This window comes from Tympanuchus pallidicinctus, unplaced genomic scaffold (assembly GCF_026119805.1).
Source record: "Tympanuchus pallidicinctus isolate F22 unplaced genomic scaffold, pur_lepc_1.0 scaffold14, whole genome shotgun sequence".
NCBI lineage: Eukaryota > Metazoa > Chordata > Aves > Galliformes > Phasianidae > Tympanuchus > Tympanuchus pallidicinctus.
In genome coordinates, this window is record NW_026294659.1 from 2,219,033 (window position 1) to 2,242,903 (window position 23,871).

The 23,871-nt window shown below is 40.2% G+C and overlaps 1 protein-coding gene across 4 annotated transcripts in view; it reads right to left on the minus strand.

Annotated features, from left to right (window-relative positions):
- The window catches only part of SH3KBP1 (SH3 domain containing kinase binding protein 1), a 215,703-nt gene that overhangs the window by 170,548 nt on the left and 21,284 nt on the right, over positions 1-23,871 (minus strand). For 2 of the 4 annotated variants that reach the window (XM_052673761.1, XM_052673760.1), the window contains exon 2: positions 22,333-22,490. In XM_052673761.1, coding sequence (XP_052529721.1) covers positions 22,333-22,490 — 158 coding nt within the window. Of the gene's footprint in view, positions 1-18,844; positions 18,982-22,332; positions 22,491-23,871 lie in introns of those variants that run through there. The other 2 variants (XM_052673762.1, XM_052673763.1) reach the window with 2 other exon arrangements.

Below are 23,871 nucleotides of genomic sequence, written 5' to 3' on the forward strand. Positions count from 1 at the left end.
AGAAAGACGGAATAAATAACACTGTTGCTACAGACAGGAAAAAAGAATTCCAAATGACATTCAGCCTCTGCAAATATGATAAATGTAAGGATGATTGTATAATCAAAGAATATTAGGATGCTATAATCACAAAATAAGAGAGTTAGGCAAAGCAGACTATGATAACAAAAGAGAATAAATAGAAGGCTTACCCCAATCCTGGGCTCACTCACAAAACACCAGCAGATTTCAAGGAAAAAAAATGACCCCATAGATATGCCATTTTAAATCATAACATTGGCCCATGCAGTTTGCAGTAGGCTGTGCTGCGGCTCAGAGATTCCAGGAGTATGGATTGGGCAAGGATAAGAGACACATGTACGGAGCTATATGCTAACCTTTCAAAACAGAAACATAACTTGAAGCAAATACATCATATTAATGGCAGTGCGCAGTGCCACCCAAAGGTCAATTGACTTGGTGAGATTTGGGTCAAATCCATGAAGGTAATGAAATACTACTAATAAAAGATTCCATAGAACACAGCTATACAAGTTAAATGTTGTGAGAGTTTTGGAACATTTGTCAAAAGTGAAATGCTGAAAGGCAATCTGAAAAACAAAGTCAGACAAACTAATTTCAATTAGGCTGCTGACTGCAATTTTAGAGGAGGCTAACTAGATGAAATCAATATAAAATCATCACAACGCATTTTAAGAGCCTACAGGACAAAGCCGTGCAGACATGTCTGTCTTTCTTTGCTAGTGGACGCCACAGAATACAATTTTTTTAATTCAAGTTCTCCTAAAGGCTGTTTTCTGTACAAAGAGATGCAGGGTTCCACTGGACAGTTCCTCAAAACCATTCTGCTTAACCTCAGTGCTCCACTTCTGAATTCCCTATGCATGCGCCAAACTTCTGCTCCCCTTGCCATCCTGCTGTATTACTAAGCCTTAGTACAAGAAGTGGAGTAGAAGTGGCTTACGGACACTGCTGAAAAAGCCAAGGGGAAATGCTTATTATCAGGGAGTGACAATTGAGGAAAAAGAGATAAGAAAATTCACTAAAAAAGCGAGAAAAGTGAGCACAGCAGAGGATGAATTTGAACATTACTCTGCATTTACTCCAGTTCACTTTCTTACTGTTTGGTTTGGTTTTGTTCATTTTATAGCACTTACACTTCTCTGCATATTATCCTGGGTTATGGTGCCCTAACCCAGAATATTTTATCCTTAACGCATATCTTTGCTCTCCACTCCGTTTCAGTCACCCTTCTCAGATTCAGTCCTTATTATTAATTCAAAGACAACACCGTATGTAGTTCTTTTTGTCCCTTTCCTTGTTTTCTTTCTGTCTATTTTAACATGGCTCATCTGTTTTGGCTGTCAGAGACATAACAAAATTGTTCCTGTGCTGCAACGCTGGAATTTCACTACTTCTCTTAAATTTTACAACTGAAGTCTAGTACCAATCTAATACCAGTTCCCTGCAAGTTTATCCTAGGTTTACAAGCAGGAGAGGCAACTATTCCACTTCTAAGTGCAATCTAGATCAGTTAGTCATGGCTATGTCTCTGCCAAGTGTCCTCAGGGACTAAATTCTACTGCAAGATTTGTTTTTTGTGCATCCCTCACACATGTAAAACATATTCAGAATATGGCTGCTGAAAATAAACTTTACTTCAAGATAGAACAGGCTGATCAAATGCTCCAATCTGAAAAGATCTTGTTCATACAGAGGCTTTTATCTTAGCAGAGCTCTCCATGAATGACAAAAGAAGATGTATGATTCATTTGGCAGCCAAATTATTCTAATCACTCCACAAAGACATATAAAGTCCCATACACACCGCAATTTTTGTCTTCCACAATCATTTTTCTTTCCCCTTTCACTCCATCATTTTTATCTAAATTATTAAATCCTTCTTTCCTCTTGTTACAGCTGGAGAATTCTCTGACTGCGGGAAGGAAGGATCTCATAAGAAAACGTAATTAGCAGTAAAAGAAAGAGGGTTATACAGAAAAGATGGCTCTACTGGAACCACAAAATGGAGGCTATTCCAGGAGAATGAAAAACCTTATCTCCATATACGATGTCTTTAACAAAACTCATTCCAGCCTGCATCCTGCTTACTAGATAGTGTGCAGATGGTTCACTGCCTAACAGATTCAGTCCACACACACAAAATCAGTTTTGGTAAAAAGCAGCATTGGAGGAAAAAACCCAAATGTACATCAAGTAGCTAATGAGATGAGAGTAATCTTGATGGCGTGGAAAAATTCAAAGTAATCATAGATGTAGAGCTTTAAAAATTAATCTTATAATGGGACAAGTTTCAAAGAATGTTACATCAGTTCACATTATTTAGAAAAAGCCACTGAAAATAGCGATCTGTATTTCAAAACAATTTGCAGATTTTTTTTCTCATATTGTTTTGAGTCTATTTGGTAAGTATAGGACCACAAATTGATTTACAGGCCTCTGAAAACAATAGGAAATGGTTAGATGAATAACAGATGAGTCAAAGTCAACATACATTACCATGAGGCTTAATATGGAATGCTATGTATATCATTCTTTATCAGGCCATTTCTATCCAGCACATGAACATAAAACAGTATATCAAGCAAAGAAAGCATCTTAAATGTCTGTTTAAAAACAAACAGGATTGATGATAGGACAAGAGGGAATGGCTGTAAACTAGAGGAAGGGAGGTTTAAATTGGATGTCAGTGGGAGGGTTTTACAGAGAGAGTGTGAGGTGCTGGAACAGGCTGCTGGGAGAGGCTGTGGATGCCCTGTCCCTGAAGGTGTTTAAGGCAGGTTGGGCAGGGCCCTGGGAATCTGATCCAGTACTTAACCTAGTGGCTGCTGCCCTGCCTCTGGCAGGGGGGTTTGGAACTTGATCCCTGAGATCCCTTCCAACCACATACATCATGCGAAAAGAAAGAAAACCCACCTTAATTCAAAGGAAAATGCTTCGACAAAAGTGATAAAAAGTGGTCACTAATAAAGTAAAGCTAAAGTGTAAGGGAGTATTTCTAACAGAAGAGCAAAAAGACTACTTTAGACATTGTCCTGGTTTTATCAGTATTCCATATCATAACAGCTTGTTGGGTGCATAGACACAGTGCACTGCAGAGCTGTTTCCTGCTCAGCAGTCTCGTGAATACTGATTCTCCCAGGGGAAGATACACTGGGATGTACTGCAATTCTGAAAAGTCCTCACAAGAATTCGAATTCCATGTGATAGGGAAAGAGCTCTCTAGTCTTTTCTGGAAGGTAAGCAGTGGAGGGCCTGTCTATAAAGGTTCAAATGGACTCTCCCTTCTCCAGTTTTATTTTTGGTTCATTTTGATTTATTACTCCAAATTGGAGGCAGAAATGGAGGGAGTCAGACGAATTCACGTGCAACCTGCTTTAAATCCACAGTTTGGGGCTAAACAGCCCCAAACTCCTCCTCTGGCACATCCAGATGGAGAGGAAGACAACGCTGATGAGAAATGGCAAATTGTCACAAGAACGGCTAACAAAAGGAAGAAGCCTGCCCCAAAGCCTCAGGTGCCTCTGCAGAGCCACTTCATGGTTCTGCAGACTGAGAAGGAAAAAGTAACAGGTTAGTAATCAGAGATAAGTAAGGCAGCCAGACCAGCTCCCTGTTCACAGCTACCACAACTAAGAAAAAGTGAAGAAATGATAGTGGTGGGTGATTCTCTTCTGAGGACTACAGAGGCACCCATTTGTCATCCTGACCCACTATCTAGAGAGGTCTGCTGCTTGCCAGGGGCCCACATTAGGGATGGGATGTAGAGACTGCCTGACCTTGTATGTCCCACAGACTACTATCCACTGCTGCTGTTTCACGTAGGCACCAGTGTAACCAGCTGTTAGCAATCTGAAGAATATCAAGAGCAACTATAAAAAGACATGGTGGCGTGGCTCTCATGACTGGAACACAGGAAGAGACAGGTATAAACTCTTTAGGAAAGACAGGCAAGGGAAAAGGGGAGGGCATGCTAGCCTCTACATCAATGACCAGCTGGAGTCTATGGAGATCCACCTGGGGATAGATGAGGAGCTGAGAGCTTATGGGTTAGGGTTAAAAGGAAGGCAGGGGAAGGAGGCATTGTAGTGGGAGTGTGCTACAGGCTGCCTGATCAGGAAGACCGAGTGGATTAGGTCCCCTATAAAAAGATATGAGCAGCTTCATGTTCACAAAACATGGAGGACTTCAACCACCCCAATATCTGTTGGAGGGACAACACAGTAGGGCACTATTAAGTACTTGGAGAAGGAAGATCTATCAGCTGTAAGTGAAGATCAGGTTTGAGATCATCTAAAGAACCCAAAGGCACACAAGTCTACGGGGTCTGTTAAGATCCATCCACAGGTTCTGAGGAAATGAGGATGAAGTTGTCAACCTGCTACCCATCATATTTGAAAGGTTGTGGCAGTCTGGTGAAGTTCCTACAGATTGAAAAAGGGGAAACATAAGCCCCATTTTCAAGAAGGGAAGAAAAGATGATCCAGGGAACAACAGGCAAGTCAGTCTCACCTCTGTGCCTGGCAAGATCATGTAGCAGATCCTCCTGAAGGCCCTACTAAGGTATATGGAAAATAAAGAGAACACCAAGCTGAGTGGTACAGCTGACATGCAAGAGGGAAGGAATGATGCCTTCCAGAGGGACCTGGAGAGGCTTGAGAGGTGGGTGAATGCCAACCTCATGAAGTTCAACAAGGCCAAGTGTAAGGTTCTCTGTACCTGAGTCAGAGCAATCACAAGCACAGATACAGGATGGGGAAAGAATGGCTTGACAGCAGCTCAGATGAGAAGGATTTGGGTGTGCTGGTTGATGAAAGATTCAACATAAGCCAGCAATGTGCACTTGCAGCCCAGAAGGCCAACTGGATCCTGAGCTGCATCAAGAGAATGAGAAGTATGACCAGCAGGCTGAGGGAGGAGATTCTGCCCCTCTGCTCTCGTGAGACCCCATCTGGAGTACTGCATCCAGTTCTGAGGTCCCCTACACAAGAAGCTGTTGGAGCAGGTCCAGAAGTGGGCCACAAAGATGATCAGAGATCTAGAGTACCTCCCCTATGAAGACAGCCTGACAGAGCTGGGGCTTTTCAGCCTAGAGAAGAGAAGGCTCTGGGGCACCTTATAGCAACCTTCCAGTACCTGAAAGGGCCTACAGGAAAGCTGAGGAGGACCTTTTTATAAGAGCATGTAGTGACAAGACATGGGGAAAAGGTTTTAAACTGGAAGACAGTAGATGTAGACTAGATACTAGGAAAAAATTCCTCACCATGAGGGTGGTGAGACACTGGAACAGGTTGCCCAGTGATGCTGTGACTGCCTCCTCCCTGGAAGCATTCAAGACCAGGCTGGATGGGTCTTTGAGCAACATGGTCAAGAGGAAGGTGTCCCTGCCTATAGCAGGGGGGTTGGAACTGGATGATCATGAGGGTCCCTTCCAGCCCAAACCATTCTATGATTCTGTGATTATTCTGTATTATGTTACATTCCTTTTAATAAATTAAGTTTATCCTATCAGATTTTTCCCTCTTCCTTTCCATTCTCCTTTCTCCTGAGGGCGAGGAGGGCTGTCACATGATTAACTCTTCAAACTGCAACAAAGATGAAGTTGGATAAATTTATGATAGGGTGTCTGCAAGATTAGGGGGACTGGGCCTATGACCAAAAAGATGTTTTTTGAGCTCATCCTATGTTCTTGCTTTCTCATTCATAAATAATTCAGTACAAACACATTTAGCAGGCCTTTCTTGTAAGTAATTTGAAGCTACTTAGAATAACATCTCTCAATTGTGGTTGATTAATACTCTGGTATTTATACTTTCTTGTATACAATATTCTCCAGCAGTTCCTTACAAGCACTCTCCTCTGTTGATTCTTTTCCATCAGACAAGGCTTCTATTCAAGAATAAAAACTGCTGCCCTTCATGCAATGCAGATAACTCCTCTCTGTGTAGCTGTGTACTTTCACAACAGGTTACTTATAACTTGCAATGAGTTAAGACCCCACCTTTTCACAGTTAAATGTCACTTCAGAAGTTTTAGATAAGAAAAGAAAGGAGAGAGAGACAAAAGCATATTGCACAAAAGCTCAGCAAAGCACTAAGGAAGCTAAGATAAAAGTGAAAAACAACTAAAGGCATTGGAGTCCATTCAGCCTATTCATATGCTTCAAGAATCACAATTTCATAATGTTACTAAATCTTCTTTCTTGGCATAAGTGCATATGTGTGTAAGCAGTGGGAAAGGCACATTTTTAATTGGAGTGTGAAAAATGCTGCTCATTAAAGGAAAAAAAAAAGTAGATATAATTAGAAGTGGGAACTAAAACAGGCACTCCATAGGATTATACAAAAAAGGCATCCCCTGTTCACAAGATACAGCCTCTAGGTGGGCCCAGAGCCTTATCCTCCATAATTCAACTTGCATTCCTGTTTACTAACTCATACATGAACTGTCTCTATAAAGCCGAAGTACAGAAATAAAACTGTTTTTACAGATTCACAGAATTATTGAAGCAGGAGGGCACCTCTGGAAATGATCTAGTCCAACCTTCTGGATCTGAGCATGGTCAATTACTGCAGGATGCTCAAGGCTGTCCAGTAGGGTTTTAAGGATGGGCACTCCATAATGTCTCCAGGCAACCTGTTTCACTGTTTGACCAGCTTTACAGTATAATATTCTTCTTCATACATTTAAGTGTGTTTTTCTGTATTTCCATTTATGCCCATTGTCACTCATCCTCTCACTGCATATCAATTTGTAGATGGGCTCTAATGTTCAGGTGGACTCCACATCAGGTATTCAGGCACATTTTCAGGTCACAAAAATCTTCTCCTCTCCAGGCTAAACAGTTCCATATCCCTCAGCCTCTTCTATGTCAGATGTTCCAATCCCCCACTTGTCTTCATGGCTCTTCGCTGGACTCACTCCAGCACATCCATGTCTCTCTTGCATGAGAGAATGCAGAACCAGACACAGCACATCAGGTTTTTCTCAGCAGACTCAGTATACAAGAAAGATCACTTCTCTCAACCTGCTGGCAATGCCCTGCCCAATGTAGCTCAGGAAGCACACCTTCCTGACTTAGATTCTTGGTGCCCATCAGGATCGCCAGGTCCTTCTCACCAAAGCTGCTTGCCTAGCCAGTCAGTTCCAGCCTATACTGGTGCACAGGGCTATTCCTCTTGGGTGTGGGACTCACTATTTCCTGTTGCTCATGAAGATCCTGTCTGACCATTTCTTCCAGTCTGTTAAGGTTTCTCTGAAAGGCGTCTCAACCAGCTGCTTTGACTAACATTCCTCCCAGTTTTGTATCATCTGCACTCTGTCCTATCATCCAAGGTCATTAGTGAAGATGTTAAGCAGGAGTAGCCCCCATTACCCACCTCTGAGGAACACTTCCAGTTCAGCCTTCAGCTGGATCTCACACTGCTTATCAAAACACTAAGCTCTGCAGTTCAGTCAGTTTTCACTCCACCTCATTGACCATTTACTAGTCTGCACTTCAAACGTTTGTCATTGAAGACACTATGGGAGGATGTCAAAAGCCTTCCTAAACTTAATATCAACAATGCCAATTTCTATCTCATCCTTACAAAGTCAGTGATCTCATCATAGAAGGCATTCAGGTTAACCAGACATGATTTCACCTTCCTAACTACACGCTGATAATTCCATAATTGCCTTCTTGGCCTTTATATGTTTGGAAATGTTGAGGCTGGTGTTCCCCAGATTCTTCTCCTTCTGAAGGCACAAACTACATCTGTTTTCTATCTAGGCCTCAAGGACATTGTCCAACTTTCTGGGAACAATGATTTTTCTTTTACAAAAAAATCTCCCCAGCGATTGTCTTCCAGGCTATGCATCATCTACTCTATCTAAATGATGTAGGAATGAAAACAACACTTGTTTTTCAGATACCAGGATTGCAGCAATGATGGATAGGGGAACAGAATGCTTTATACTGTGGAAGGAGCTATGAACTAGACTGAATGAAACTCAACAGAATAAAATAGGACTCACCAAACCAGAACACTGCAAATAAAACTATCTGTACTTTTGCAGTAAATCACAACACAGACCAAGCACTCACGTGAGGGAAAGAGGAAATGAAGTCATGTAAGACATAACTATTCAAAAGTAATTACAGCACTGATTAGACGGTTGTGGTTAAGCTAACTGTCACCTTTCAGATTAAAATGTGTGCTTCAGAACAGACACATCCTGTAAGGCAAGATAATAAAAAAAAGGACCATGTATTATATATTTAGGAGGATCTATCTAACTTTTCTGAAGAGAACTTCATGGTGGAGCCAGTAAGAGCCAGTTTTCTGTCCACAATAACCTGTAACATAAGCCAGTGTGGTAGAATGCATACCTAAGAAGTTACCTTTCCTAAATGCAGGTATGTTGTATATGTACAGGTATGTACAACTAACAGTATCCGGGAGGGTAAGTGGAAAAAGAAGGAACTGCTACAGACTATAAGCAGGATATCAGCAAGGTTTTGGAAAAGATTCCAAATAATGCACAGTGTAGTCAGCAGATACTGGACCGCTATTTTTCCTAACATTGTCAGAAGTCCAGCATATAAACCTGTTGTCCTGTGCCCAATTTGTGCCAGGTCTTTTCCTACTTACTCTCCTGATCTAACCTGCGCTTCCTCAGACACTTACACACAGCTTCACCCTTACAAATCTCATGAAAGCAATATAATGCAATACAAACTGCACAGTTTTTGTCTCTGCACATCAACAGACACAGCAGAGAGAAGCTTTCAAAACACATCACCGAACACAATTTCAGTTTTGTGCTAGCATAGCTACAACTTGTGTAGCACACAGAAATGCTTTATTAACATTTTAATCAATGTCCCTGGGTGCCCTGGTTACATTTCTCACAATGGTCTTTACAGTGGAGCTAGCTTACCATGGATTAATTTTAAAGAAGCTTTTTGAGATTCATTGTAGGTATTTCTTTCACATAAAAACCCTATAAAACTATAATAATAATACTATTCAATCATTGCTTCTCAGTTCTCTCACCTGTGAGCAGCAGAATACAAAAGAAAAGTTTACGACAGCATTTTATAACATACAATAGTCACCAGGATGTTAAATTCTGTCCAGTATCTTACACATTTGCCATTATCACAGTACTCCCAATTATTTCACTTGATAATGAAATCTGGATACAAACCATTCTGTTTTCTACTCACTCACAGAATTCAAACCCTAAACTTCTCTGTCTTTCAAGAGAACTGAAAATGTACCAAGTAATGAGGCAGGCAGCTAATAAATGTATTTAAGCTAGCTAAGAGGGACAGCATTAAATTTCTTGGACAGAAGGAAAAAAATAAAGATTCAAAAGGGGAAGGAGAAAAAAAAAAGAAAGACACTGTACTGCAAAAATCTGCTACGTACGTTACAAGTAAACAACGAAGGGGATTTCCTAAAACTGTTACCTACTTTCAAACTTCTCCCAGTGTAGCTGCTTTTGGAAGATGGCACCTATGATTTGTAAAACTGAACCTGCAGAAGCCTCCACCACTTTCATAATTAAGCTAGCTAAACTGGTTTAACTGATTGAGCTCTTACTGGAATAGCCTGTTTGCTTGCTGTACATGGTTTAACTAAATGGCAATGCACAGCAGCAGCATTCTGGTAACACATTATACTAAGACTTATCACCATGAAAGAACAGTACAGACACAGCAAATGAGATGCAAGAAACTACCGCAATGCATTTCCTCACCCATAAGGTTTACAAAGAACAGTTTGTTTTTGTATTTTCTTCTGCTATGTATTTTGCAGCAGATGTTCACACCACACTGCATGTTCTCAAGAAAGGCACACGCAGAGTGAAAGAAGAAATACTGTAAGCGGTCATCAATAACATCATAAAAATCAAGTTCTGTTTGTGGCACCAGAAGTCTTTTCTGGACAATTACTGCAACGTTAATGTAATTTTGTACACCTAAAAAAGCATCTGTATTATTTTCACTGAATTAATACCTGTGGCACTTTTTTTACAATACGTGCTTATGAGCATTTCCCTAAAAGAATATCAGGAATACACAAAATTTTCTACTTTGAGGTGAAGTTCAGTAACACACCGATATTAGGATCATGGGAGCACAGCAGTAATCCTGCTGTCTCAATTTCAGGTCTACTCTTGCTAAAATGTTTCATGCTCTGATGATGTGAACTTCCCTTTTCTCTCAAGCAGTCTAACCAGCTAATATTAATGAGCATTAACTAAAAATAATTGCTTGTAACCAGTACTTATCTTCGCTTTTGCCGTTTGTTGCCAGATCTGACGAGGGGATTCCAAGTGTGGGAAAACTACTCAATTTTGCCAACAATGCAAGCTAGTAGGAGACAGTAATTTAGCCTCTCCCTGCAAATCTTGTTTTCACTTTATGAATGTCTGAAAACATCACTAGGAAACAAATGCATTTGTTAACACTCATTAGGAAATGCTGACGGTGTTAGTTGTTAAAACTCAAATCCTGTCTCCCTGTCTGCCCCTCCACACACATTTTTCAGTGGTAGTTGGTAGCCCATTTTCATACAGACAGGCTCAGAGACATGACCCAGAAATCCTTCACTGAGATAACCAGTCTTTAAATAAAAAGCACCCTCTAACAAGCTATAATAAATACTTTCTCTCATTCTTTATAGCACTCAGCTTCACTAGAGCTGCAATTTGAAAGGAGAAAGCAGGTTACCAACATATTACAAGCAACTCCAGGCATGAGTAAGGAAGTCCTGAAAGAGTTCTTCAGCCCTATAACTTGTACACTATGAGCAATTAAAACCTATGCAGAAGTTGCTGAGTGAGTGGGAAGACAAGGGCAAAAGGTCTAATGGAAATACAAGAACCATAGTAAACTACAGGAGAGTGGAATATACTCACTGTAAAAGGACCAAGCAAAAATCATACTTTTATATATATCTGAACACTCACTAATGAAATAAGGTAAAAATCTTAGCACAAAGAAATGTGGGGGTCAATATTACAGGGTGCCATTGCAGCTGTCCCCAAGCTTCACACAGACAACCAACATACCTGCTTACAAATCACTTCAGAACTTTAACTTGTATATATATTCTACCTGTAGATGTAGTGTTTTTACACACCGTGTGCATTATGCCTGTACACACATTATGCCTGTACACACATTATGCCTGTATACACATTATGCCTGTCCACTATAGGCACACAAATGTATGGCTGAAAGTATTTTGAGTAGGGATAAGTTCAGTAGTTTAATGAGGCATTCTCTGCCCTTCACTTACTCAGCATTCTCCTAGGCAGTACACCTAGATTCTCTAAAACTTTTCATATTAACTGAAACTGAAATGTTTGAATGACCCACTAGAAACACATGGGCTGACAATTCAGAAATTAGAAGGTTTTCTACATACAACAGCAGAATGATTAATGGCAATGAAATACAATGCTCAGTCCTGCAAGAACCAGTGCATGGAAGCAGTTCAAGCTTCAGTGAACAACTTGTACGGGGAAGTTGCTTCTGTGCAAGTTTTTAGAAGGATGTGTCCTCAGTTTTTCAGTTTGGGAGTTCTCAGTTTTTCCTTCTGCAGGGAAAAATACGAGTGATGCCTCAGCAGACCAGCATCAATCTTCACTGCTTCCAGGACCTCAATTATTTCATATATTTAGAAAACAGCAGAAAAACAGTTTTTGTTTTTGACTTCACCATCATTATTTGTGATAATATGTTCATGAGAACTGATCAACTCATGACCATAGGATTTCGGTTACTTTCAGTTTGAAAGCACAGGTCCCACAGAATCAAAGAAGGGTAAATACAAAAAAGTGCACCGTGGAACATTGAGAATCAACTGAAGGTCATAAAGCAGTCTGGGAATAGAGGAAAACAACTGATCATACGCTTTCTGTATGTGTACACAGGGCATTTCAGATGGTTATACTTGAAAATCCTTTTTTTTCATCAAATTTTTCAAAGAAAGAAGCAAACCTCCCTAAAACCAAGGTGAAGCATTGCAAGTTTTTTTTGAAAGCTTCATTGAGATGTAGATGCAGTTCTTTGATCTGTAAGTTTTAGATTTTTCTTTTTGTTGTTTTTCACAATAGTTAACATGGTAATACTAAGTTTCCACTATTTCCTCATTGCAAAGAAGGGAAGCCAATAGCTCTTTCTGGAAGGATGTACAAATAACAAATAATAGCTTGAATTTTGTCTTTGTGCCTAACAGTAAAATAGAACTGAGACATAAGACATCAGAGAATTATAAAGGCAGCTGTATACTACCTTTTTCTAACTAACTACAACTACTAGGAACTCAAGTGTGCCAGTGATTTGGCAATAGGTGAAGCCAATATATGAACCATGTATCCAACCTGCCATGGCCACATAAGGCAGAACTTGAAAGCAGTGAGGGGAGATGGGCAGATAGGCAGTTCTAGAGGCAGCATGGCATAGCAGCTCAGGGCAAGCTTCCAAAACAAAACAAACAAAACAAACCCCACCTTCAAACACCCGAAAAGCCAGTAAATACAAAATGAAAGTTGGATGATACTATGCTCTTGTAGGAAGAGAGTAATTTCCAGTTAAAAGGGGGCTCTGTTTGTCTTGCATTATCAATTACGAAGTAAATAGCAATTTACTTGTTAAATTACAGACAAAAGTAGACTATCCAAAGCTCAACTAAGTGTGACAGAAAGGGAGAACAAGGCTTAGCTAAATTGGTTATTATGAACCAGCCACAACAATGGCAATAAGCAGTAACTGTAAAGAATCATGACAGTTATCAAAGAAGTTGCTGTTTTTGAGAAGTTTTTTGCTGGCAGAAAACTGGATGTATAATTAGGGTTTTTGATATTAGTGGCCTACAGCCTCTGAACAGGCTGCAAGCTTGCTCAGAGAACTCAAGGGTGGAGTTAATCTTTCAAAGGGAGTAGTGGGTCCCAGTGCAGTAAGCAATAGAGAAACCAAGGCTCTACTAAGCAGCACATGCATACACTCGGTACTTGCACAGTCTTGAGTAACCTGTGGTGCATTTATGTCTCAATATTCCCAGCCAAAAAAAAAAACCAAAACACTACCACCAACAAAAAAACAACAATAAAAGTAGATGCCATCACCATCTCTCATAATAATGGCAGGTTTGCCTCGTTTCTTCTCCCTGGGTGTGAGGTACATGTGTTTAAAAATGTATGCTGTACAGGTTCTTCTCTTCCATCCCTCATCACCTTCCATCCTGACCACTGACATTAAGTATCCATCACTGAACTGGGAGTCTGATGCAGAGTAAATAATTCATCATGTTACAAGGTGGTAGCTTACTTGCACTTCTGTCATCTCCAAGGACAACTGAATGAGTACACTGGCTATATATAAAGTAATAATACATTTCATATAGCTGTAACAGAGCAAGGAAAAAAAGTGGATTGAGAAACTTACTTATACTCATCTCTTTCCAGTTTTGAACAGAGCAACATTTGCTGATTATAAACCTAATACAGACCTAATATAAACCTAATATAGAGCTATAAACCTAATATAGAGCTCTGACACATAGTAATTTTGCTAGCAGCACCAGTCAAATTCTGGTAGAAAGTATCTGGGTAATGGCAGGAGGTATGGGAACTTTCAAGGATCTGGTCTCCAACATCAGCTTGCCAGCTGCCCCCTAAAATCTAGGAAGGAAGTGCAACATTTGCAGACACTGTATATCCAGACAGCTAAAGAGCGACATGCTTCTTCCAGTAACAAATAAAGGCAAAGAGTTTCCCATTCCAGTTGACATGAACTTTAAGAAAAGCACAGAAACTGTTACATAAAAGCTCTTAAAAGATCCACACATGATACTCTGGGGGGAAAAACACTATTTCTGTACACAGAATTAAATAAAACCCAACAAAAACCAACCAACCAAAAGAACAGCAGCACTAAACAACCTCTCTCCAACCACACATACTGTTCAGAAATTACAGCGCTTGGTAAGGAGAAGAATATTCAGAAGCAGTGTCACCAAATCATTACAGTGGCTGATAGTTTCACAGCCCTCTACAGCTTACTTTTTTTACACGTCCTTATTACTCTCTTCCTTCATTCTTAATGATAGCATTACTTAATGCTTAAGGAATACAAATTAAAGGTAATTGGTAGATGCAGTCAAGATACAGGCTGGCATAGTTCTAATGGAGTGAATGGAACATTTGTCAGACTAAGCTTCAACGCAAACACAACTCTTCCTAATTAATATGTGCTGTAGCCTCACCACAGGCATTCAGAATATTATTTCTCTTACATCCTTTTATGCAAACAGACATTAAAAGCAACAGAATGTAATGTTTCCTAAAGTTGAGCCAATCCATCTCAAGGCCATGTATTTAAATTGCAAGAAAATGTAGAAGTGTCAGCAAGTACCTAGCTAGTACCAAGTGCTAGCTTCAAATAGCTGTGGGACTGAACTTCAGTTTCTAGGAGCTCATGCTTCCTGCTACTCTAAGAATTCTAATAGGGACCTGTGTCCTGTAGGAAAAATCAGACAGACCGTAAATCCAAAACACCCAAAACTACGTCTAATGACATTTCTATGCTCAAAAGCACCTCTACAGATTTTGCCTTCTCATAGCAATCTGCTCTGACAGCAAGAACAACTGCCAAAACAAGCATAAAAAGAAATCAACCTAAAATGTATAGGCTACTAACATATCCCACCCACACATAAACAAGCCACAGAGAAAATAAAAACATCTGGACCTTGGAAAGTTGCCAGAAAAATTACATATATTGGCTTCAAGAGCAAGTATAAGGTCAGGACACCTCATCTTTGCTCCCAACTAGCACTAGGTTGAAGAAATGCCATCAATTCTGTAAGGCTTACAGACACAAAGAGGTATTGCCAAAAAACACTGAATTCCCTACATGATACACAGTTCCAAATAATAGTAAGATATACATAAGTTCTAAACAAACAGCAGTTGCTTTAAGTATGATATTAGTGCTCCATCTCTGAAAAGACAAATTCTACTAGCACATTCTGTCCTTTTTTCAGGCTCTGATTAGGTTCTCTTCCTGCTTGTGGCTTGGAGCCTGGGGAAGCAAAAGAGGAGGAAAGGGGAAAAAAAGTGCTTAGTCCCTTTTTTAGTATGACATAATAGTTCTTTCATAAAGCTACAAAACACAAACATGAGCAAAATCAGGAAATAATTGAGTTTCCTTAATACATCAATTTATATTATCTACACTGAACCATCAGCAAAACATTATCAGGTATATCCATGTATACTTAAATAAATACATATATATATCCTAACATCAGCAACTCCAACACAGACTAGAAAAACACTGCCAAAAAGAACGAAGAGCAGTACATTCTGTTTCTAAACTCTGAAATTTACACTAGCTCTGCCAATTGTATAATTACAACCAACACTACCAATTCAGATGCTTACTGATGTACTGCAAAACAAAATACTAGTCACTAAAAGCTAGTAAAAGCATTAACACTAAAGCTTCACATTACTGTGCCCAGCACACGACCACTGCACGCATTTAAAATACTTTTCCTTTTGCACGGTCCATAGGATCTTCAAGCTGCTTCTTACAAAGCTGGAACTGCTGACAGCCTCAAACAGCAACGCTGCCTCCCGCTCCATTCCCCCTTCAGTATTCCCCTCCTCAAAGCCTAGATCAAAGCTCAGCCATCAAACCAACAAACTCAACACCACACCTGCCCCCATGAGCAACACACGGGATCCATTCTGCTGCTCTGCAGTCAGCACCGCTGCCTTCCCACCCAGCTGAGTCTCACCAGTTCCCTGTGATGGGGAATGGCAGTGAGTCTCTGCGACTGCCCAGGAGTCTCACATCACCTCCAAACCAAACACCCAGGGCAGCCTCCTCACCGGGAGCATCCCCACCTCCAGAAGCCAGATGAACGGGTTGAGGCGTGGCATTATTTGTATCACTCTCGGAGCACCCAGCACAGCCCACAGGCAGTTTTGGTGCTGTGCTGCTGCTCTGTGCTCAATTCCTTTCGAAGAACTGAGCGCTGCCAAGTCAGTCCTCAACTGTATTTCCATGGTACAAAACTGGCTCGGTGGATCTGTGCCTTTCGAGGCACGGGGGCTGGAAGGAGAAAGACTTGACTAGTTTTGCCTTCACCGTTGCTAAATCAGTAACAACAGCAACGATAAACAGCATGTCAGTGATGCCGTTTTTCTCCACAATGTCCTCATTTCCATTGACAGAAACAGTATTTTCACACGATGGAACCTATCTGAAAGGTTCTTCCACCATTTCTGTTATTTCATGTTTTTCCATAATAATGGTCTTAATGGTTTAATAGGTTTCAGTCAGAATTTGGAAGAAGCAGCTAGGACTCCTTTCACCTCCAAGACAGTGGAACAGCTGGGACACGACGTTAACTCTTTAACTCCCAGTGCACTACATGGTGTTATGATGTAGAATACCGATAACCAAAAATCATAAAACCCTGACAACAGTCTAAAATATTACCTAAAGACAAATACACAGACAGTACATTCCAGTAAAATTTCCAGTAAAAACAAACAAACAAAAACCAAGCACCTGAGTAACTGAATTGCAAATTCCTGCCAATTAAAAAAACAAAACAAAACAACGCTGTAAGAACTCACTGATCCATAAAGGAAGTATCTTTGTAGGCACAGATGGAAATAACACTGCTTCCCTTAGTATGCACGTAACCTCAGTATCTCAGCAGATACAACAGCTTTCTCAAGTGGCTACTTCAGCAAGGCTGACTGTGATGTCACTTAATTAACAGGTATTCAGAGCACTCAGGAGAGCAGCACCTACAAGGGCTGGAGGAAAGGCAGGCACAGGGTAGCAGGGTGCAGAGGCAAAACAGGAGGGACAGGAGTCAGTGGGCTCTCTGATCTGGTGGGTATGAGCAGCAGCCAGAAGGCTGGGAGCAGAAGACAGAGAAGGGATAGAATCACAGAATCGCTCAGGTTGGAAAAGACCTTAGAGATCATGGAGTCCAACCACACCCTAACCATCCTACCCTAACTAACAACCCTCTGCTAAATCATGTCCCTGAGCACCACATCCAAACGGTTTTTGAACACACCCAGGGATGGTGACTCAACCACCTTCCTGGGGAGCCTATTCCACTGCTTCACAGCCCTTTCGGTAAAGAAGTGTTTCCTGATATCCAACCTAAACTTACCCTGGAGAACTTGAAGCCATTTCCCCTCGTCCTGTTACCTGTCACCAGTGAGAAAAGACCAACCCCGCTCTTGCTGTAAGCACCTTTCAGATATTGGAAGAGAGCAATAAGGTCTCCCCTCAGCCTCCTTTTTCCCTGACTAAACAGCCCCAGTTCCTTCAGTCTCTGCTCGTAGGGCATATTTTTCAAGCTCTTCATAAGCCTTGTCACCCTTCTTTAAACCTCCAAGACAGAAGCATTTTTGGACAATGGGGATCATTTTTCTTTCCTACAAAGAGTCCAGTTATGGATTTAAAGGGCTCTTGCACGCACACAGGCCAAATGCTAAGGCAGCTGTTAGAAAGGTGTTAGGCAATACTAATAGGGATGGGTAGTACATTTTCCAGGAATGGAATGCATAGAGGTTTCAGGAGGAAGGTAAAACAAAAGCAAGCTTCCTGCAAGGAATTCCTCTTTGTTTCGTTTATGATCCCCTGGAACCTCTGGTTGTGAAGGTTAAAAAGAAAACATAAGGAGAATAAAATGAAATGACTATCAAACAAGAGGTAAAGATCTCTCCTGTGTATCTGTGATCCAACACAAACAACATCTCTGAAATTTCACAGCTGATTTGCAGTCCAGAAAGGTTATATTCCTGCTTGTAAAACTAACAAAGACAGGTTGCCATTCCAACATGAGGCAGCAGCGCAGTTACAAAAGCCCCTGTCCTGTTTCATCGATTCTAAAAACCAACCTAGCTATACTCAGCAACTTCAAAAATAACTACAACCACTCTTCTTGTCAATCTGAAAAAAAATAAATCCCTCTCCTCCCACTTCTGGCAATATCTGCAGGTCCCCTGGTGAGCAGGCAAGACTGAAGGTTGTCACACACAGCAGTTCAGTTTACCAGGGTAACACTATCTCATCCCACATAGAATTGGCTTCGTAAATTAAAGCAGGAAGGCATGGCACTGCACCACAGTTTCCTGCTTTCTACATCTCCATCTGCTATCAGCAAAATCTTAACTGTCTCAGCTGCTGTTGCACTCACAAATTCAGTTTTACACTGCAGTGCAAACTTGCACAAGGAACTGGTTAAAACAAGACCAAGAAGAAAACAACAGCCTCCCAAATGCCTCCTAATGCCGTTCCTTAAAGAAATACAAGAGAAAAACTAGAATAGTACCTATCATCCCTATTTACTTTATTTTCTGGTTACAAAAGTACCGATTTTGGATTTCACATTGAAGTTTTCAGTCTAGAAAGATGCAGAAAACCAACCTTAAACCATACAAATAAGCACTGTAACTACACCTTCTACCTCCTCTTTTTTGATTGTGTAATGAACAGTAAAGCAGATAACTAGGAACAGAACAACAACCTGCTTACATTTCTCTACCTAAAAATATAAAGAAAGCAGAGAAGACAATGACCAGATGCATATTTCATACATTTCTTACAAATTCAGCACCAGTATCTCTAACAAAGACAAGGTATCTGCAGTGACTGACGCTAGTAAATTACACCTTAAACAACTTGCTCAGATTTATACAAACTTCTCTCAGAGAACCTTCCAGCTGAACATAGCTGCAGATTCATCAGCACTGAAAACAGACAGAGAAAATAAATCACAAATACCTTTTCTGTTCCGCCTTGCATACTGAATTGCAGAGCATCAGAAGAGTATAAACCTGTATTTGTTCGGGTGTGTAAATGTGTCTGCGTTAAAATTCAGAGCGGCTGTTTTGCAGATTTGAGAACAGGAAGCATCTCTGACAGAACTTCACAGTGAAAGTCCCCTGAAAAGCACTACTGCATATGTACTGCATACACATCATTGCTACCTCCCCTTTCCTCTTTCTTTCCTACATCTGTCTCTTACTTTGCATTTTTTTCTGTGAAATTTAAATACACTTTTGCTGAAGACAGCTTCAAAAGCCTTTTCCATGTGAAAATGTAGCACTCTTGAAAAAATATATTTTTTTCTTAAATAACACTTCATGTTAACTTATTTTAATGTCATCTTTGATTTGTAGATCTTTTTTCCCAAGCTGTATGTATGAATGCATGGTAACCATGACCCTTCAAGCCCCCTGACCGTGTTAATTGAGTGGTTTCAAATCAGCCCAAACATTTGATTTTTGAAAAACCCAACAATTTCTGTGGAATGCTATCGTAAATTCATTCAAAAGGAAAGACCAATCATGGGAAGGAAAGAAAACTTATTTTCCATAAGCAGTCATTGCTCTCACTTGAAAGCAGCATGCAAAGTATCTCAAGAATTTCAGTACTCATATTTACCTCTAAATAATGTTCTCAAGCAACCGCTCTTACAACCAGTTCTGATAAGCAACACAAATCTGCAGTTGTATTCAACTCCACCATACCTCCATAGTGTCTCTTTTTGCCTGTCTCTCAGCCACCTTCCTAACACCAGAAAATAGCTAGGGCTCCTTGCAATAAGCCATGAATTCATTGCTAGTGAGCCTAACTGCACAGACTGAACTGCACTCAGAGCACCCCCACGTAGCTGTAGATGCCCCTGCTCATTGCAGAGGACTTGGACTAGATGATGTTTGAAGGTCCTTTCCAACTCAAATGATTCTATGATTCTATGACAACCAAAAGAGAATGTCTGCAATTACTTGTAATCTCAACGGGCAGAAACATTACATTCAATAAACTCAGCAATGGCAATGCTGTTATGGGTGAATATATCTCCCCATGTTTAAGGATATTTTTCCATGAGAAAAACTGAAGAAAGATGAAGTTTTTCACTGAAGATATTCACCAATCACATTTTTAGGAAGCCTGTATTTTCTACCACGTTACCTAATTTAGAGAGGGAAAGATCAGCTACACAACAGTGCATCTGACTTTGCCTTCAAGCATGATACGAGAATGAGGAAGAACTTAATGTGGTTTTTAGTTCTTCAGAAAACAGCTCTCAGTGCTGAGTTCAGAAAAAAATTAAGAAAAAAGAGAAAAAAAATGTACCAATCCTGTATGTGAGCACAGAATACAAAACATGTTGTTCCAGAACTTCCGACTGAAACCAAACTATTTTTTTAATCATTTGACTGGATACCACAGACTGAAGTCATTTTGGAAAGAAGAGGCCATAAAAATTAGGTATTAATGGAAAGAACTTGCCTTCATACATATGTTATGATATTCTCATAACAGAAATTCACAGGCCACATTTATTTAGGTCACTGAATTCTACGCTCCTAAAATCAGCAGCAAATTTCAAATATCAGCCAGGAGAAAGCTTAGAGAAAACTGTTTTTAACCCAGAGAACTTTTCAAGTGTCTTATGTTTCAGAATTATTTTATTCAGTGTTTGGTATGACGTTATGTTTTGGCTCCAGGAGAAAAACAATGCTGATAACACATCAGTGTTTATAGGTGCTGCTAAGCAGTGTTGCACAGAGCCAAGGCCATTCTCAGCAAAGGGCTCAAGGAGCTGGGAGAGAACAGAATTAGGGCAGCTCACTGGAAAAGGATAGTATCTATCTATGTACAGATAGATTTGTCATAATTATTATCCTTTTCTCTATGTTAGTAAACAGTAAATAGTTTTATCTCAACCCACGAGTTCCACTTTTTTTTCCCTGATTCTCTCCCCTGTCCCACTGGGAAGAGGAGAAAGTGAGTGAACAGCTGTGGTGCTTAGCCACCTGCTGGGTTAAACCACAACAGCAGTCTACCAAAGTTAAAGAAAAATATTATTGATACATAATGAGTCCCAAAATTCTTTCTTTCCTCAAAATGTGGATTTTCAGAGATAAGCAAGAAACAAGGTATCCATTTTTCCCCTTCACTCCTTTCATATCCTTGAGTCTCTGACTTCCTCCTCCTCATTGTTGCCTGACAGATAAAGAGCTATTCTTTACTCTTGGCAAGGATGAGAACAAGTATTACTATGTGGGTATATGTTTTCCTATTGCAACACCTGAGGCTCCCAAGTCCCCCCGCTACAGAGCCTACAAGTTTGCCAAAATACCACTGTCCCAAATTATCTTGATGTATGGAATGCTGTTGAAGAAAAGTGAAATAACTTAATTACATGTAGATGTATAAACACACAACAGGCTCCCAGTTAGAAGAAAAAAGACTGACACCCTTTGAAAGTGGAAAGTCCCTCTGAAACTGCAGTAACAAATTTACAAAAAGCCCATTCATGTAGTTTATTGTAGCCTTTGTTCTCTTTTCCATAGCTGGAGAGATAGGTTTACAGAGATTTATAGAAGCTAACAGCCTAGGTCTACAGTTACATATCATGGAGGCCCAGAGATACTCAAAGAATGCTTGGAAGGGACCTTAAAGATTACCCAGTTCCAACACCCCTGCCCTGAGCAGGATTGCCAACCACTAAATCAGGCCTTAGATCAGGCTGCCTGGAGCCTATCTAACCAAGCCCTGAATGTCTTCAAGTGAGGATGGAGCATCCTCAATCCCACTATCCAGGTCATTGATAAAGATGTGTGCAAACATATCCAAACACACAGATGTTCAGTAAAAAAGACATACATGCATATTTTTTCATTTCTAAAACTTTGAATGGCTTTCCTCAAATCAGTATTAGTGGTAGTTATTTAGCAGTTTACGTGAAATACAGAATAACAATACATTTTGATACATATTTTGTAGGTAATTGTTTAGAAAAAGATCCACTTCAATTATTCCCAGCTAGTTCATCTATCAATAAGTATTCATATAAACCTTCTAGAAAACCTAAGGAAGCAATCTGGAGAAGAAGAAGCAACGGCTACAGAGAGAAGATAGTATTGCAAACACCATAGAAAAGACCACATATTGTTTTATTTCTTTTGACATATAGGTTGCTCTAGAATGATTACTTTGCTCCCAGACAACACAGCCAGGCATAACAACTGAAAAGCAGAGAATGGCAGGGGTAGTTATTTTCACTTTCAGGATATTGATACTATATTGTCTTTACAATAAATCAGTCTTTCCTTACTAATGCAGCCCCTGTGGAATATTATATTGCAGTATATCACAGTCTTGGATCGAAGAAATATGATATCAAGGCTGACAATCTGAACAGCATAGTACACAAAACATAGACATACAACACAAGAACAGTTCCACTTTGTACTCACTCTTACAAAGTTGTCAGGGAACAAACCTCTTCTGCCTTTGAGCTGTCCTTCCCACCAGCCTCCATCATCTTTCTTGATATTGGTGATTATGTCACCTACAGTGATTGTCAGCTCATCATCATGTTGAGCTTTGTAGTCGAACTCCACAATCGCCTCCACTAAAAGAGAAAAACATAATTACAAAATCAGTGACTGTACATCTACATTTCTGCGCGTTCGAAAGGAGTAAGAAACACCAATCCCATCAGTGAAAGTAACGTAATTTCGTTAAGCAAGAAAGCACATAAAATAGGCAACTTGTAACAGTAGCATTTTGGTGGATAACTGCTAAGTGAGGAGGCAAAAAAAAAAAAGGAAAGCACACTAATGCTCATCACAGCTGAGGCAACAAATGCCTTACATTTTTCAGTTTGTGCAGCTTCAGCATAACTACTCCAGCAGCATTACAAGGGTTATTTCTTGGAAAACATTTAGCGATATTTCTTTGACTTTTGAAGTATTTTCTTTCTGGACAGGTTACACAAGCATCCCAAGCCACTGCACCAATTTGCTAGATACATCCCTGATAAATTAAAGAGCATTTATCAAGATAATTTTTTTTTTTTCTGGTGTAATGCTGAGTTCACTGTTATTTACACAGAAATGCAAAGCTTTGGTGCATGAACAATGCTCTCATGGCATTTTACCAACAGGAGAAAAATTTCCTTTCATTTGTAAATCTTTATCAGAGGATGCGAAGATGAAATACTGCCGCTCTGAATGCCTGCTATCAGAGGTTATAAGCTCACTACCACTACATGGTGAGTCATTTATTTTCCTGGAAGGACCCCTGAAACCACACACACAGGGCAATATATATTGCAAAGTCGCAGTAGAGAATTAGGGAAGTAATAAAGACAGAAAAAAAAAATCATTTGAAGAATCAAAAAGAACGGATTTGAGGTATTCAAATATAGTAGCAATGGTTATATTTAGCAATTCTTCAAACATGTTGTAGGAGGGGCCTGACTGGCAAGGTCACAGATAGTCGTATTTGTAATGCCCTCCCCGTTTTCTTCAGTGGAAAACCAGGATGTTCCACCAACCTTCACACTGCAACCACTGAAACAGAAACAGGAGAATAGGCATGTGCTTTCTACAAGAATGACTGCGCTGCGTAAATTCGGCAAGACCGGGCCATCAAACAGGCAACACAACTCACAAAGCAAAGCTAACAGACCGTGGAAATGTTCTGCCTAACTACAAAAGCCCCAAGGAGTGCACTGAATTAAGCTGACAGGAAAGCACAATTATTCCTTTCCACTCCCCCAAAATGTCACACAGACAATGCTGAACATCTTCCTTCCTCCCCCAGATCTTGCAAGTCACAGCTAAAAGAGCATTCTGACTTACAGATACATCCCAGGCACAAAGCTACAGCTGATTATATTTATCTATCGCTTCTTTTGTGAAGACAAAAAACATACAATAACCACATACATGATGTTCACAAAAGCCCTGCTATCTACTACACAAACAGCAGGAGACAAAGTGAGGCAC